General features: G+C 35.4%; 1 protein-coding gene across 9 annotated transcripts in view; it reads left to right on the forward strand.

Annotated features, from left to right (window-relative positions):
• Positions 1-19,428, forward strand: part of dac (dachshund family transcription factor) — a 160,778-nt gene that overhangs the window by 115,165 nt on the left and 26,185 nt on the right. For all 9 annotated transcript variants that reach the window (XM_028322106.1, XM_028322099.1, XM_028322101.1 and 6 more), the window contains one exon: positions 8,373-8,456. In XM_028322106.1, the coding sequence (XP_028177907.1) occupies positions 8,373-8,456 (84 nt within the window). The remainder of the gene's footprint in view (positions 1-8,372; positions 8,457-19,428) is intronic.

Genomic DNA, 19,428 nt, shown 5'->3' on the forward strand with positions numbered 1-19,428 from the left:
GTCGAGTTAAATACCTACACTTCAACTGAGTGTTAGGGTTGTCACTCTTAATCTTTATATATTTAATAAGGTTTTTACTTACTTATTTATTAAAACGTTTATTTAGGTTATTTAATTATCAAATACGTAATTTAATAAATTATTTGACTAAGTAGTTAAAAAAATATTAAATTAGGTACAATTCATCACTTAGTACAAAAGCGCGCTGAGCAAATTACTTTATCAAATAGAACACACAAATTGTTAAGAAGCGTAATTACGTAATTTAAAAATAACTATTACCATATCAGATGTAAGCATTTTATTTAAAAAGTAATATTTAATCATTATTACCATTCAGAATTATTAGGAAGTTTAAAAAATGTAAGTTCTGGTCTTGAAGATGCCGAGTTAAAGTAGCCGTATACTACGCAATACATTCGTGGCATGTTTTTAACAATACAGCGGACAGTGGATGCCTAAAAATTACACTGCGTTACACGATTTTGGTACCCGTTAAACTGATAGCTGGAATGAATAGGTAATTAGTCATAGATAAAAAGTTCCAAATATATGTGGTATCCATCACGTCTAGTTCTCGAGGTACAAGTCAATCATTATTTTAACTACCCTCACTTTAGGCGTATAAGAACAGTTGAGGTTTTCGATGATATTATACTTTTTCATTGTTTTATTTCATATAAAATCGTTTCCATTCGATAACCTCGATATCTCTGAGCATATTTATTTGAAAATCCATCATGACTACTGAAGTAAGTGGCCGTCGCAACTGCAAAAATGCACCAAATAAGTTTTGTTTGTGGTAAACACCACTCCACATAATACTTGGTCTGTTGAAAGAAAATTTTAAGGCTAAGAATAAAGAGGGAGATGGATTTATATATTTGAAGACGTTTTTTTCAAAGTTAAGTGACGCAAAACTCTTCTTTGAGTTTTGCGTCACTTAACTTTGAAAAAAACGTCTCGTGACGTTGACGCAAAACTCAAAGAAGGGACATTCATGGGACCACAAATACGCACATTAATGAAATACCTAAATTTTGACAAAAGCTTACTTACAAGGAACTTGATGCCTGGTCATCACTGAAAGCAGTTGTAAAAGAGTTTTTAGGAAACCATAGAGCCGAAAATGCTGAACAGCTAGTTAACAACATGTTAAAAGCATACGAAAAGTTGGGTTGTAGAATGAGGTTAAAAATTCACTTTCTTCATTCCCACTTCTTTCTTTCAATCTAATCTTGGTGCTGTCAGTGATGAGCAGGGTGAGAGAAGTTCCACCAAGATGTAAAGAAGCTTTAAGAACGATTTCAAGGCCGTTGGTACACAACTATGCTAGGCGATTACTGTTGGCATCTAAAACGAGAAGATTTTTCAAAACACAAAAGACAAAGTAAAAATTTAAAGGTATTTTTGGTTTAAATTGTATGAATTTATTTTTCTTATATTTTTTATACCTAAATGATAAAAAATTAACTCGATTGATGTATAAAAGTCTGGTATATTTTATTAGATTTCTTTAAATTATGTTTGATTCTTTCAGTTTTAAGCATAATTTGGCACATCCTTACGGAAAAAAATGAGACGTGATGGGAAGAAAATATCCATGTATTCTTACTAAACGATAGGAATGAATAAGAAAACGCGACATTTCAAAGCGGGTACTTAATTTTCTTTTCCATTTGTAACGCAGTGNGGAAACCATAGAGCCGAAAATGCTGAACAGCTAGTTAACAACATGTTAAAAGCATACGAAAAGTTGGGTTGTAGAATGAGGTTAAAAATTCACTTTCTTCATTCCCACTTCTTTCTTTCAATCTAATCTTGGTGCTGTCAGTGATGAGCAGGGTGAGAGAAGTTCCACCAAGATGTAAAGAAGCTTTAAGAACGATTTCAAGGCCGTTGGTACACAACTATGCTAGGCGATTACTGTTGGCATCTAAAACGAGAAGATTTTTCAAAACACAAAAGACAAAGTAAAAATTTAAAGGTATTTTTGGTTTAAATTGTATGAATTTATTTTTCTTATATTTTTTATACCTAAATGATAAAAAATTAACTCGATTGATGTATAAAAGTCTGGTATATTTTATTAGATTTCTTTAAATTATGTTTGATTCTTTCAGTTTTAAGCATAATTTGGAACATCCTCACGGAAAAAAATGAGACGTGATGGGAAGAAAATATCCATGTATTCTTACTAAACGATAGGAATGAATAAGAAAACGCGACATTTCAAAGCGGGTACTTAATTTTCTTTTCCATTTGTAACGCAGTGTTATTATTAAAAACGCAACGCGCGCGACACCCGCGACGGATGGACTGCGAGGTTCGCTTAGAGCTCGTGTAAAGCGTGCGTCTGTGTGCGTGAGTCTGATTTCGAGCATTTGTATGAAGCTTCCGTACTGTTTTGATTTATCTACTGTGGTACAGCCTTGTTTTTCAAGAATAAAAACTAGTTCAATAACAAATAACTAACTAATAATAAGGTAGTAAATTGTAAAACACGAGGCAGAGTCTGAGTCAAGTTATTGGACGAACCTAACTTATTCAAAAGTTTAATCATGTAAAGTTTAATCATGTAAAGTTTCACCTTGATTGCTCTACCGCTTAGTTTACGACGTCCTTATATTTTCATTAAAAAGCAAAATGTATATTTGGTGGTTTCTCTTAGCCTAATGCTAGCAATGAAATAAAATAAGTCATAGCGTGCACCTGCTTTCGACTCCCGAGCAGCATTAATATTCTTTATATGCAGTTAAATTTAGGTGCGCGGCAAAAACATCGGGAAGTTTGTAGAAAAAATGAAAAATTACCGGTCAGGGTGCGGCGACCGCAGAAACACCGCGTAAGAAGCAACTAATGAAAGCTTAGAGCCATTCGCATAAATCTCCCTTACATTTTTAATACCAATATATCCGGCGAGGGGAGCATCACGGGGAGAAAAATGTTGCACGAAACAAAACGTCCGCGGACTCGCGTTTATATCTTATTTAAATACCGACAGATGTTGTCCTCTTATAAATGGATATTTTTAATCGGTGCCTTACCAGAGACATAATGGTATCGGCCGATCTGCCGTCAGCTGGTATGTAGATGTACACGGCTTTATCGTGTTCGGTGGCTAATTTAAAAGTCCCCCTCTATAGGCGAACGCTCATGGCTGAGCGCGTCATCTCGCCGCGGCCGCTTGATATCTCTCTTGACCCGTATACTTTTATTCTGTTCGTTACCTAAGCTTTCTCGTATCGTATCGAATCTCGGGGACTTGTGTAGTCTCATTAAAATAATACAGGGCTACTGGATAATCTTATCCAGTGTGTTTCGATCGCAGATTGGGTGCGCGTGCGGCGATAACACCGCGAGTTATTCCGACGCTGCACGCTCGATACGGCACTACTTTTTAATCCATTTTGCGAAGACATCTTCATTACTGCTCCTCTCATATTGAAACACAGATAATAAGAGATTTTACGACACACGTCAAAACGAAAATGCTACCGGCATTCGTGATGCAAATCCTGTATAATATATTCATAAAGTTATTTGCTACACGTATACTTACGAGGAAAGGTTGGAGTCGACTAAAATGCGTAACACTAGAAAATGTGTATTTCCACAAAAATGTTCAACGTACTGCTCGTCTAAATGTGACCGTAAGCCGTCTGAAAAAAGTATGAGAATCCCAAAGCAGGGAAAATTGAGTGCGAAGTTTATGTTCTAAATTTCACACATAATAAAGGGAAGCAATTCTTATGATTATTAGCGCAGAGACTGCGGGAATAATCCTCCGCAGCGACATCGCTGTGTGACATAATCCGGAAAAATCTAATAACAATAAAATAAAATTGCTGACGGTTTGTATGTTTAAAAAGGCATAGGGAAGAAAATTCGTTTTTCCGCGCCGGAGCCGTGACGACCATTATCGTTACTTTGAATTTACTTTTTAAAGGCATCGTGAATTTCGTTAATGTATTAGATTCTCTTTAAAGCACGGTAATGCAATAAGTATCAAAATGAGAACTCCATTGGAACATTTTCTCAACAAACATTCCTGATATTAGCGAATGCCCCTGATAAATCAAATCCCGCCACCTTAAACCTGTAAAGGTGCTTAAATCAACAATATTCCTTAGTAATATCTCTTTAAATTATGACCATTAAAATTTCAGCTAAAAGCCAAAGACTTCCCGTTTCCATTTGAATTCAAAACGACTGAAGGCAGTTCGCGGGACGAAGCGAATGCGCGCCTCGGTTCCCCCGGCAAGACCCATTTCACCACACAGCTCTTTCAAATTATTCTGCCACTTTTGAGTCGTAAATTTTAGGAAGACTTTAATTGTTATTTTAACTGCAAGCTCAACTTAGTCTTCGCTGTGGCGGGGGCCGTGAAAATATGTCTTAATTCGCTTACCCTATGACTTATGTTTTATTGAAATTAAACCTCCCTCTATTCTATCCGCGGTTCTCGTTACAACTTGCAAGTTTGTTAACACTCTAATATTACGAAACTTTGCAATGTTACCGTATTAAATGACAGGAATCGTATTTTCGGTGCCGTAATCGCTTTCAATTTAAATGCAAGTGGGAGATGATCTCATTGGACAACTCTCAAAGGGCGCCACGTCTGAAATTTTAAATATTATTGTTGTTTTTGCTGAGTGCACGGAATTGAAGAGAAATAGAATTTTCTGCTACCCTTCGCAATTGCATTTGACTGCCATCTGAAGAATAATAATAAATGTATGATATGAAATTACTTTTTCGTATCACAAAACATGTTAATAATGTGTTTGGAGTCGATCATAATATCGGCTAATTACTTGACGTTATTAAATTGCGTAACCGAAATTGATCCTTTTGTTTATGGGTCTCGATCCTTTCAATCATCTATCGGCCATTCAGCTTCGGTATCATAATAATTGTCCATAATTATATATTCCCTTGAACCGAGCGCATCGTTTTTATTGTTATTTTATTTATAAAGTAATAATTTTTTCCTCGGACGCAACTCGATCAGGTTTTGAATTTGATTGATCCGATATAAAGATCGATTTAATAATCGGCTGTTCCGCTTTACAGTCTCGATTTTCTCTTGTTTTTATCGATAAACGTTTCACATTGGATCGATTTTGTTTTCTGTATACGTCTACTTAGTTTAAAGTTTTGATGATTTATGTGTTTCTAATTTAAATTATGTTTGGCGCAACCTTCCTTTCGGTTTTTAAAATGGGATGTAAGGTCTGATCATCTAAATTAGTGCAATTTATTTTAAATTAAATGTTATACCTACATAATAATATCTCGGTTTCACGGAAGTTACCAATTAAATCAAATTATAATGTAACAGTGGTTAGAATTAGAATATCATCAACGCATACATATTGAAGAGCAATTAAGTAGGAATTAAAGAAACTTCTTCTTTGGAATCAGTTCGAAAATAACATTTTGTCTTATTTAACTTCAGATTGAGAAATCGAATTAAATCAGCTGCTGAGTTCTTTGTTACGTACAAAGCCGTCACAGGCATGTGAAGGTAGTAGCTAGTACGTATATCATTACCATAAAACAATACAAAGATACTAAGGTTACTAAGTACGCAGGGACCACCGGGAGCACCTTTTGTTAGGCACCTCCACTCGCAAATCGCGAGATGTTCAGATACGCCGCATACCAACGCGGACCTTAATGGCCATCCCTCCGCCGAGGCAATTTACGTCTTATGTGCGAAACCACTCTTAACTAAAAGCCCTCTAAATTACACCATACACCCAGGATTGATTCGAAATTAATCTCGCATCCGAGCCGGCTCTAAGATTGACTCTTTTTTCCATTATAAAAATCGGTAATAAAATTCTGATTGCAACTTATCGCGCTAATCGGGCAGTGAAACAGAGATTATAATTATAGTACTCAGTTCTGATTTGTTACTTTGTATCATCATTAAATACTGTGACTATAAGTGCCATCTATTGACGAAGTATCTACACTACTTGTCCAAGTTTAAGCATACAAATAAACCGTGCAACAAAGGCCGAATCGAAAAACAAAAGAAGTCGATAAATAAAGAAATGTGAACGTTTCAATTTACAAGATGTGAACGAGAGATACGGCGTACGATACTCATACCTTTATCCCTTATTATGAGCGTGCGCAAGTTAACTTGTCTCTGGTATCTGCAGATTTCGGAGCGGTGATACCGACATGAGCAGCCCGGCTCCTGCTTGTACGCTCATATCAGATAGTATCGCACATAGTTTGTATTGACGCTTTTACTGTTAATTGGCATTTGATAACATTGTGCGCAGGTAGATACCCTGTATTCCCTAAATATGTGTAGTTTAAGATTCAATCTTAACGAATAGCAATTGAAAATGTACTGCAGAGGGAATAATTTTAGCACTGTTACGGAGGCCGATAATGTTGATTAACTACATGAAGTCATTATAAAAATTAACTGACAGTTAATGTATTCGTAACCACTTTGTACTAAGAATGATAGATAATACTGAGATCCTTACTTGGCCTATCTATATTAGGAATCATAACATCATCCGGAGATCTCATCATAAATAATTTAATTAAAATCATCTTAATGGCCTCTACTTGAAAACTTACTCGTAGTGACGTTCAGGAAACAAAGTAAATTTCTAATGTGTCAATTCTTAAAGTTAAGATGAATTAGACACATATTGCACATATTTACCATTTGCCGTTATAAAAAGTTTCCATGATGGAAAAGTATGATAGAAAAAAAACTGCTATTTGCACCTAATGATAGTGACGATCCTAACAGTCGGCAGTCATTTAATACAACGTTTGATTACGTGCTCTGTTGTCTGAGATTGCGCCCGCACAGCGAACCTGTTGAAATAATTGAATCGCTAACGGAATTATTAAACGGCACAACTCTCGTTGTACCGAACAAGCTAGTTGCGGGCCAGCAATATCGATCCAATCTAGCATCGATATCGCATTACATCTTATACCGATGCACTATTTAATTAATGATTCAATAACCATTCGGATGGTTACAGTCGTTCTTGTTTTTCTTGAGATTATGGTTGTTTGCTCAAGTTCAGTGTTTTGTACTTCATAATTTAATTTATTGGATGATTTAATGGTTAATTGGATTGTTTTTATATCACTTCAAGAATTCCTATTTGAAAAATAAAAACTAGTTACAGCATAAATCGAAGCACAAGACTCTAGCTCTGACGCACGCTAAAAACGCCTTCTGCTTAAAGAGATTTAAATGCTGATTTAAGCTTTAGTGCAGCGTTTAAATGAGCATACGTCACCTTTAACTAGCAAAACAAAGGCTCAACACGCAATCAGAACAATGCATTTCGGCCCAAAGCAACTTAATCAGTGATCCCTTACGGTCCATTAGATCGACTACTTAGGCACCTAATAGAACGAGGGACCAAATTAAACCGTGACCTCTTTCTATTCAAATTCTACTCGTAATGCCTTCTACGTATGGGGTATTGATAGACCCGATCGAGATTAGACCTTGATTGAAAGTTACGAGTTAATTCGATGTTCGGCTTTGCGTAGGTTACACGAGCTAGTTCTGATTTTAATACTGGTTTGAAAGGATAGATGACTGAAAGGAAATCTTTCTCATTTACTTACTTTAACATCATTTATACTCGTAAATTAAAAAAAAATGAAACATTATCATCTGGAATAATTTTAGGACAACTGTAGTCGTGGTACTTTATTCTTTATAAACCAATACATACATTTTAACAGTACCTAAGTGATTTTATAAGCTTTGTGGAAAATGGCTTTATAATACGACTATCCTGAAATAAAATAAAATAAAATAGACTCAAATGAGAATAATTTCTTGTTTCACATTTAAGTATAAGGGAGAGTGATTTTTTTCTGCTTTTATTGAGCGTAATTTTTCAGTAGTAGAGCTTATTTAAGTTTCCAACCTTTTTTTGTACGTAAATTTAGACAATCACTTATTTTGCCAATAAAGACGCAATTAAAGGCACAAACAAACCAAGACACCGATACGATAGCTTTGTAGCAAACAGTCGGAAGTTCGTAACCGTGGATACCGCCCCAATCGCTTCCGTCAGGTTGGCTCTAATTGAAAGTTATGCAAATCTCTCAATTCGACTCCTTCACAATAGTACCGGGATTCCGAATGAGTTAATCCGTGTTTATGTTCTAATCGACCCCCGCCCGTTACCGCGTTAGCTCACTGTTAAACACAATACCTTTGTTCACAATGAACCATTCATTTAACTTAGACAATGTTTATGGTAATGTTTGATTTTATTGCAATACTTTACTAGATTTGTTAAGCTTGTAGTAAATTAATGTTCTGGATAATAAATTGGATATTTCTGTTACAGCCGAACTGAAAATGGACGTTCTCAGAGAAAGGGAGGTGAAAGACAACTTGGAGCGGCAGTTGCTTGATGAGCAAAAAATGAGAGGTAAGAATCTTATTTCAGTTCAAAAATCTTTTCAGATTCGCCAAAATACCTAACACTATTAAAAACCACAAATCTTCTCGCAACTGATAAAACTAGCGTGTTCTTTATTTCCATTCCGTTACACATTTATAAGAGGCAAACAGCAACAATCCGAGCGTTTTGAAAAGAACAAATAGGGTGTAATTTCAATGCCTCCATAAATCTCGGATCACTGGCCCTCGCTCCGCATTCGCCACAATTAACAAGAGATCTTGTTACAACACCATTGTCTTCTTCCTCGCTTCGTTATTTATTTCGAGCATTAAAACTATTATTTTCTTACCAGCCAGTGCCTTACGTTGCCAATTTCCTTTTCGTGCCAATCATCGCCGCCTCCGTAATAATTGTTTGCCGCAATGCGTGGAGGCGTTCAATTAATACTATTTTTATGCGTTTATTCACACATTTATAAGCTCCATTTTGTTCTTATGGTAAAACTGGGGACACACAAGTGCTTTATCACAAAGTTATACATATAGGTTTAGTTTCATTAGTGAAAATATTTCACTTTAATCCGAAATTAGTAATTTCAATAAGATTTGACAAAGATGTACGGACGAAGACACATCAAACTAAGTGCTATTTTGTGATAAAAATGTTAGTCTGATATGCAACAACTGACACAACAGGCTGAAAGTAAAATATCTTTACTAGTGATAACATATTACAGTGACAGAACACTACACTGTGTACTTACTTAACTAAGTGGCATTTTCCAAAGCGGAAATATTAATTGAGCGTATTACTCGTAGTGTGGCCTCAACCTTAACGTATCTGTTTGTTTCTGTGCTTTCCCAAGCCCCGGGCTCGCGTGTTCCAGCGTTTTCTTCAATTTATTGGTTCATTGATAGTTTTATGGGTTGCTTTTGACGTGTACGTAATCACCATAATTACGCTATTTATTAAGAGTATTCTGCCTCGCTTCGTTGAAGGGTTCGTAGTCGTACAGTCATATCTTTGTTGCATGCAAATTGTCATACGTTAACTCGTGCTTAAAAAGTGATAGGAAAAAACGTCCTAATCACTTTATTAAGTAAAGTAGATATAATTCAATTAAATGGCAAATAACGTATTATAACATAGTAATGACCAAAATACTCGACCCTTTACCATCGGAAGAAAAGGTTAATTCGACTACAATACAACACCCCTTCTTTAGCAATTCATCGTCAGGAAACAGAAAGAAAACATCGGAATGGTGGGTGATACGTAACCTTTGCAAATGCCAAGCGACAGCGCTCGCGACTAACGCCTTGAGACAAAGGGTTTAATTCTATTCAAACAATAACCTACGCCAAAATCAACTCTACAATCCACGGAATAAACGCTACATTTTAATTCGCCTATTAGAACAACATTTTACATGTCACAGACGACATAAAGGCGCCGTGGATATTTCATCGAGGCACACATTTCTCTTGTGTAAATGTAATATAAATTTAAATGTTAATAAAGGGACGACAGGTCACAGCACGCGGTGTATAATGAAAATAATTATTACCGAAACATGTCGCACCCTTAATAATGAATGGGCACAACTCCAAAATTCTGTTTTTTGGGAAAAGCCAAAAAACCAATCGGCGGATCGCGGTTTTTTACATAATTGGCTATAAAATCTTTATTTTATCAGCTACAACTTTCAAATTAAGCATACTTCATCACTGGTATCTGTTATATAATTTGACATGAGACATTTTTGAAAATATTGATTATGAGTATGTAAAAAAATTGTTTAAAAAAATATTTCAAAGTTAGGCCTTTATTTTACAATTTCTCTTGTTGTGATTTTGGGTATTACTTGTACTTGTGCCCATCTAATCCTTAGGCTGAATTATTTTATATGGCATATTCCCTAATATTGCTCTCTAATTTTTAAAAATAAGTGTATTATTCGATTTTTATATTGATTTACGCCCAATAACATTGGGGACAGTTATTGTGCGGTATAGTAGCTTATAGCCAATTCAGTATAAGAGTAGGGTGCTGAATACTAGAAAATTATTAGATATGTCGAATTAGATTAAAATAAAGACTATTAGCTATTTATCTGAGAAAACCGACATGAAAATACTAATTTTATGCATTCAAAATATTTTTACTTAGATAGATAGGGACTTTTACCCTATAAAAATATGCTTTTCATCAAATAAAGAAAAAACCTACAAAAACTTTTTCTGTAAGGTTTTCTGTTATGGATTTGTTCAGGATAATCACTTATTAAAGTCCAACAGCCAGTACCTTGGTATCTTTTTTCCACTATCCTGCTGTCCTGGTGGAAGGAACCGTTCTCCTTGTCCCTTACTATAATCACCCACATTATGTGGGAATCAGTTCAAATGGCTATTGTAAAAAATACAATTTAATACTCAAATTGGCGTGTGTAATTTTTGAAGGATTTTAGCAACCAATTTTGAACACAAGAATATCTATTCTGGTGTTCTAACATTCCCCAAAAAATATTTTACTACTAAAGCACCTTAGCCATGCTTCAGATTCAATTTGTGTTATATGGTTTACAAATACAGTCTTTTATAAGAGCACGGATTTGCAGTCCATCGAAGATAGCTGCTTTTAATTTTTCCGTACTCATCATCATTTTGCTTTTGATCATTTTAGTGATTAGAAAGCTCAATACATATCTTTGGCCCTCCAAATAGAAGCCCTTTACGTCCTGCTTGACTTCAGTATTGCAAAGAGTCTAGGTACACAAGGTTTACGACGATATTGGACACCCAATATTTATTATTTTGTACAATTTTTATCCCAGAGTATGCTTGGTTTGTTATCACAAACTCCGTGATCTTTTTTCTTTGCTTTTGTGTACAATATTTGCCACATATTAATAAAAACTGGTGTTAACACAAGATTACATTACGAACTCACATTTTTAAGACAAAAAGCACTTTAGAACTTAAATTTAGACAAACTGAAAATTTCAAGGTCTAATAGCTGATCAGTAAAATTGTAGTAACTTAATACGTGAAAAGATAATTTTAAAATAAATTCGATGTATCCTCAGTCCTCAGAATCTGAGTGATTAATTAGCATCAATTTATGTGACCGTAATAAATTAAAGAATATAATTATAAATTATAACACTAACATATTAAAGTAATTCACCTTTTGGCTGACTAGTGCGTTTATTCATGAAATAAACAAAGAAAAAAGCCAACCCGAGCCCCGAGCGAACGTTAATAGCCTTAACACGTAGGTATGTCTCTTATTTTATAAATCATTAGTTTATTTGTCGGGAAGTATTTCATAACCACCGCTTTATTTCTTAGCATCGCGATAAAACATTCTATAGGCTCCTAATCAACCAATAGGTATGAAAATTAATACCAAGAAGCAAATTACTTTTATAGGAGAGTTATAAATTTAACTACAAACACCCATCCATGGTCCGCCTAACTAAAGTTAAAGTTATATTTTATAATTTTCTATGATTAACGGGACTTTATCAATGTAATAAAAATGAAAATGTAACATATTATTAGAAATATATGGAATTAATTAGACTTAGCTCACTAACACTTACTTAAAAGTTTGTCACACAAAGGCACAACTCCAAATTGGACCACAGTCGCGGGGGCCGGATTCGACAAATATCGGCATGTCTCTGATTCAGCCCTTCTAGCGGGAAGATAGATGAAAGTATGGAAGGGGCACAAAATGTAGAACTCTTTAATCTGATCATTGTTTTCGATTTCTGTGAAAGCCATCTTGTAGAACTGACGAAAATATGCCTCTCTAGTACAAAAAGTAAAAAACCAAAAATTTTGAGTTGTGCCCCTATATTATTAAGGGTGCGATGTGTAATAATAACGCGCCAAATATACCGAAACGTCGAAATATTGAGCGCAGAAATGTGGCCCACGATGCTACCTTAAATTAATTAATAGGTGTACTTTACAGCAAACCGTAGTTAATGGATTTTCTAGACTATTTGGTCTTCGATCTACTTTAAAAGCTTTTTGACAAGTTACCCGTGCGGCAATTAACACCTTCATTTTGTTTTGTCGGTCACACTTTACGTTGATTTATTTTCAGTAGCTTTCTTTTATACAACTCTACAGTCGTAGATACTAGATATAGATGGAAATTTTTCAGAAAAGCATGTACAGAAATAGAGTACAGATTGATCATTTAGATATAACTTAACTATAAAAGGGACTTTTATCACAAGAACAACATCTAAAATTGCTATGGAAATAGTTTCCTCAACATTAAAGTGTCGTTGCAGTTTATTTTCAAATACCGTAGGAAAAGTTGGCCTTGTACAGGTAGATTTATTACTGTGTTATTACAGGACGGAACTTTGTGAACTACGTGAACATTTCGATTTTTATAATTACCTGTTGGAATATTATCCGATCGCAATGTTTTATTTGGGAGTTCATGAGTCGTTCGACGTATAACCAGAATAGCGTGGAAACAAAGAGCGAAATCGAGGTCCCATACATATTTCATACGGTGAATGAGCGCGATTGTGATGTGAGCAATACTGGTAATTGCCAAAAACCAATCATCAGATAGCGCTCTATGCGTCGACGCTATGAAATACACCTTTAGTTACAAAAGCCCATCGAATTCGGTTCTCTGAAATCGTATCAGATTGGAACGAAAATCTGGTGCAAAATATTCAAGTCGACTTTTCATCGGCAAAGGATTTTGAATATCGAATTTTTTTCCAAGACTCACTATTATAGGTACATTAAAACCTACTTTTTAATGCTTTTTAAAAATGGAACTGCATTCTCCAAATTTAAATTTTAAATTACATGCAATTTGAAAATCGAAGTCGGATTAAAAAGAGGCAATTTGAGTCTTGTGCCGCACTGGCCAGCAACAATCAATCAGGGCGATCGTAGTCGCCATGAAAATTGGAATACAGGCAGACCAGCCTAATCAACGTTCGCGAGCCGAGCGCCCATTCATAATAGATATTGTATTGAATAGTCCGCTATCGACCGCATCTAGTAATGCACTCGCTCCCATTTAAATACAGAGATGATACTCCGCATAATCTGTGTAATTAATATGCATTGAAAATGAACTTTAATCTTTATGTGAGCATTCAAAGCGTGTTTTTCAGCTAATGGTGGCGTGGATTTTATTTGGTGTAAAGCGTTAGAATATTATCTACTGAGTAATTTCGAAGTTTATTGAAATACATAACATCTTTATACTTAGTCTTTATTTTAAAAAAATTACAATCTTTTAAATTGGGATAGCACATTTTGGGCGGTCTTATCGCTCGTAAGCGATCTTTTCCAGAAAACCCGAGGACAGATTGATCTTTCGATATAAAAAAAACACTCACATTAGTCTTCTTTTGTCATCATCTTATTTCTGCAATACAATATGAATCTGAATTACAAATTTAATTGTAATTGTTTCTACTGGATTAAACTTTGATTATTGTAAACTTTAAACATCTTGTACCCAAGTTGGCAATGTTAAGATTAGTTGTCATACGAAACAATGAAAATGCTCAATCATTTTGATTTATTCACTTATAATTGAGTGCGACTAGTGTACCCGACCCTCCCAGGGGCCGCCATTACGGGGCCGTCACGACTTGTTCAAGGGGCCCGTAAGATGTCCCATAGTTCTAACAACTGATTTCGTGGGGTTTCTCTTGCGAAACTTGCTTGCTGGACACGGGGGCGGATTTGAGCGGCAAATTAATAAGTAAACTTGGCACTGTCTTTAGTCAGTTAGTCCTAACTCCTATCTCGTATTGCAAGCTATGAATAAATTTAATTAAGAGGTGTACTACTTTTGAAAATAATCTACTAGAAACTTCGTGTGCGTAAACTCTAGATCGCTTACAAAAAGAAATATCAATATCAAAAATTCAGACTTTTTCACCACCATATAAAAATACCAATATAAAAATGTAAAGCTTTTCCCGTGAATTTCCCACAATTTTCCAATCACAAAAATTTTCAGTAACAACAAAAAAATACTTAGGTAATCGGTTGAGACATTCTACGTCATAATATGGCAATAGATTTTTATTTATATCTCTACATTGATAAATCAATGAATCAATCAGATCTAGATCTGCAATGAATATAATTTTCTTCTAGCAATAAATAATATTTAAAGGTAACACACCAAACCTTTATTTCTACTGAACTGTTACGGATAGGAGTGCAAAATTAAATTAATTTCCCTGAAATTGATTCGGCTAAATACTACAGCGATATGAATATTACATTTCCCTTTCGGAAATTCGTGGCTCGCATCCCCCGCATTCGAGAAGTAAGGAGTCGGTGTAACTCACATTGTGCTCAAGATTGCGTAATTAAATAACATGTAGGCCGAACATCATGGCGTCTTGAAAGGGTAGCAATGGGAATGTAACGCCAATTATGCGAAAATTGCGCATGGAATGGTGGTTATCGATGTCTATTTTGATGTAACGCACAGAGAATTCGATGTACGTATCCCTCTGAATGTGTAATTAACGGTTATGTTATTAATTCGAGGATGTAATGTGTCGAATGTTTGATGTCTGCATTCCCTTCACCCTTCCGTAAGACGTTTGTAACTTCTTAGTTGTTGCAAATTCATCTTTGTATCTGACTGGCATTTATATGTTAGAAACTATAAATATGATAGAAAAATGAGGATCATATTGTTCTTACTTAAATAACAGCATTGAAATAACTTACAATGTAAAGCCTGTGAATAGTCTATCAACCTACAACTCCATTGTTCCTGCAAACTCTATGACTATCGAAACCAATAAAGCTGTATGTGCAACTAAGTAAGTGGCAAAATTGAAATGTGGAAATCAACTAGGCAATTTGGCGAATTGCGGCACTAACACACGATGCTCATTGCTCCCCTACTGCAAACATTATCGGGGCCGGACAGTCGACTGATCAAATCCAAATGAAAACGTTTAACAGCCGGACAATCGTATCGGACACGTCAGTTGTGGTCGGACGTCTGCACCCCAGTGCATACGTATTGCGAACTATTGTTTATGGCAATGCAACCATAGTGTTTGCGAATACATTATCATCGTCTACACACTATTCAAGCTGGTTTAACTTATTGATTAGTTTCAATTTCACTTATGAAACTGATTTTTCTAATTGAAAATTTTCACCTTTTGACAGGCTTTTTTTACATTAAAAATAAGTAGGTAGGTATTGCTTGAAAAATCTTAGATATTTTTCATCAAATTATTTTGTTAAAACAAACAGCCTGTCATTTTGTGCAAACTATGACTAAACATACTTTAATCACTCCCACACTTTTCTTATAAAGAAAAAGTTCCAAGAAACTTAGCTACGTACAGTTTGGTTTGTCAAAGTCACCCTATTGACTTCAGTTCCGTCCAATATACGCTAGGGTGTCCCGAAATATCTTTTTTTATATTTTCGCTACACAAGACCCCTCAAAAGTTGCGTCATAAGATGTAGATTACCGTAAAAATAATTAAAAAAATATAAAATTATGTCTCAAGGGCTCTACCGGCATTTTTATGTCTCAAAAAATCACTTAATCAGCCCTTCACTGTTGGTCATCTATTATATTTTTTTCACAATTATTTAATTTTATTTTGTAATAACAGTGGCAGTTAAACCCTAAGATATGATTTGCAGGCAATGACAGACTGTTTCCAGTGAGGAATAGGTTTGGTTCGAACTAGCAGAATTCATATTTTGACTTGTTTTTCTCAAATTTTCTACTCCTTCGGCGAGACTGTTGGTATTATTTTTGTTGAGGTTTTATTGCAGTAAGGTATCGCACCGCACTTTTTTATTATAATATTACATACTTTTAGCATAAATTTAACAAAAATTTAGCAATTTATGGTGGTAGTATACTTTTTGATTTTTTTCAGGTAAAAACTACCTAGCCAAAAATCTTTATAATATTATATTTAAACAGAATACTAATTGACATGTTAAATAGTTTAAGCATACTATTAAATATAAATAACATTTATGTACGTTACATACACTTTCTAGCTGAAGTTTTTGTTGTCTACGCAGTTTTTTATCAATGGTGAACTTCAACGGAAGTAAAAATATATTTTTAGTTATAAAACGCATACATGTTATATATCAAATTAAAGACAATTTAATACACTTCTTTGGCTCGTGTAAAACTTTCAGTAGAGTATAAGACATTTTGTAAAAAAATGATTTAAAAAGTAGTATCACAATAATGTAAGAAAATTCAATTTTCCTTTAATTACTAACTAAAGGTTGATTTAATCGATACAATTTATACCACAAAATATCAAGCGCACACGTAGAGCTATCATTGAAATAAAAAAGTAATGAAATCGGACAAATGGTTTTCAAGTTATGGTTGATTTTCTAAAATTGACTGCCATTTTTGTTAGCTTCCACTTAGAGATGCCAATCATTGTTTTATAATAGCGTAGTAAAATTATTAACCTGCTGTGAGAAGGGAATTGAGTATTCTCAAATTAAATCGATATCTTGGCTGACCCATGGATTAATTAGGAATACATTAAAATCGCGCGCGTAAATGCCTAATTCTGGTCAAAAAGCCAATTCTGTTTTGAAAGTATTTATGGATTTATTGGTTTTTAAACTATTTTAAACCGTGCTGTGACTCATTGTGTACCCTCAAATTTCATAAAAACGCTATTTTTGTATTATTAATAGTTTATGTTAGGAACCCATAAAATAGCAATTTAATTTTTTTTTAAGGACAGGTAGAGGCCTCAAGATGACGGATATCTCATAAAATTTAATGCTTATCGTAATCTATATGTCAAAACGCAACTTTTGATACCTCTTGCGTAACCGTAGCTCAAAAAAAAATTTTTCCCATACAACGACGGGACACCCTAATATACGCAGCCAATATTCACAGAGTCGGTAAGTTCATTAATATATTCAGATGGCGGTGTTCCATTCGGGTGTTCCGGCGTAATGGATGCAATCTGCACTGTCCAATGCGCATCTCCCGCCATTGTCCCGTTAGACGGAAGCCTCCTATTACAGGTCGCTCCCACATCTGTTTGTTTGGATACCGTGCCATCAGTGAATTCCGTCCTAAGCAATTTGGTGCGGTGTTTCGGAAGGATACAGACTTTAGGCCCGTGGGAGCATGAATGGATTTAGATATCTATTACTACATTGTTAACTTCACATGACTCATCTTATTGCACCTGAGCATCAGTCTTTTATTTTGAAAGAATGCAGCGGTAATGAAAAAACGTTTCAGTATTCCACCACCACGCTCCATGTCATTACCGGACCGAGAAAGGAATCCGTAAATGAAGAACGAGTTCTCATAAAAATACCGACGATTCCTCGTCCAATGAGACGAGTGGGAAGACATCAAAAAATATTTCCTATACACGCCAAATCCTGACCGCGGCGCGACGTGCGGCCTCGCGCCCGAATGCCGGCCCAGATACGTGCCGTGTACGGAATTCAATTACCAACTTGGGAAACATATTTTTAGGGTATCTTTACACCTAGGATAAAACGGAAAACGGTCGTCGCACCGCGAACTCGGTGAGACAGTATTTCCGAATTGTTTGAATGTAAACAATACGGGCCCACGGACTTTGTGGTATGCCGAAGTTGGACCGGTTCACAATTTTATTGCAATTTTTTGCGAGTGTGAGGTCTCGCCGAAGTTATCGGCGCTACGAAGTTTTCGTGGACGACGCCGGGTAAATATTTACACTTGAACGTTGCTTCGGTGGTTTATACGTTCTTTTTTGTTGAGGTTTGATTGTGGCCAAGTGAAATTGTTTCGCTCTATCCAAGGCTTTCGTGTTCATTAAAACGTCTTATTTTAGGCTTAGCTTCGTGGGATTTTGCGGGTATCACGAATGCTAACAAGTCGTATCTTTTTTACGGCTTACTTTGGAATAGTACCATTATCTGTTGCATAAATTACTCTGATTAAATATTAACTGGATATTGCGGGTTGTTTGTGTTTAATAATGTAACATTATGTAATGTATTTATACGGGACTCTGGGTAAATTTTCAGGACATTTGACAGGATTTAGTTTGATCTAACAACACATGGGTCTTAAAATAGAGCCGTGTCCTGTACGTGACAGATTTACCGATACGAAGCTACCCTGTATCATCTTGTACATCCTATCTTTATTTATCGCTACAAATCTATAATAATCTATAAAAGACTGAATTTCACCGAACCCCAAAAAGCTAAACATTAATTTTAAAAATTCCATCATCCAAAATGCACAATATTCCAGTCAATCGTTCCGATTCTCGTGAAACGAAGCGCAGTATGGGATGCATCAGCCCGTGACTAATTCAAATGATTAGATTTAGCCGACTGGTCAGAACCCGCTCCCTCCTAATACTAATACACTGCAATGCAATTGTAATAACGCGGTGTTTGTGGCTCTCGAAAAATTCCCTTCGTTAGTCCAGGAATGGATGTTATTGGCACCTTTTAAGTCTATCGGAGACATGCGACGCGCTAAGAAAAGGCCGGGACTAAATGCAGCGCTTTGTAACACATTTCGTTAAGTAGAATACGATGTTGTGCTCATGCCGAAGCCCGGGCACACAGATCGAACGCCTTTTAAGAAAACCTCTCCCTTACTGCGCTAGAAACTGCCTTATTTGGGATCTAAGAAAAAATACACTTTTATAAACCAAAATGTAGATGGATAACCGAACTTATTATCATATCAAATCTCTCGGAAGTGGTTTATAATGAGGGTAATAGTGGTTTGTAATATAGTAATGATTAAGTGTAAATTAAACATTGCAAACTAGGCGTAAATAGGCGGTTGTAATCATGAAAATGGCGGCTCAGTACACGACGTTTAATTTAACAAACCATCAACATTCGTAGCGAGATAACGAAATGGAAAGCCGACGAAGGTTCCACAATGTAAGCTACCTTGTAATTACTACTACTGTAATTATAAACTC

The sequence above is a fragment of the Ostrinia furnacalis genome, unplaced genomic scaffold (assembly GCF_004193835.3).
Source record: "Ostrinia furnacalis isolate ACB-3 unplaced genomic scaffold, ASM419383v2 OfSCF7594, whole genome shotgun sequence".
NCBI classification, from domain to species: Eukaryota; Metazoa; Arthropoda; class Insecta; order Lepidoptera; family Crambidae; genus Ostrinia; species Ostrinia furnacalis.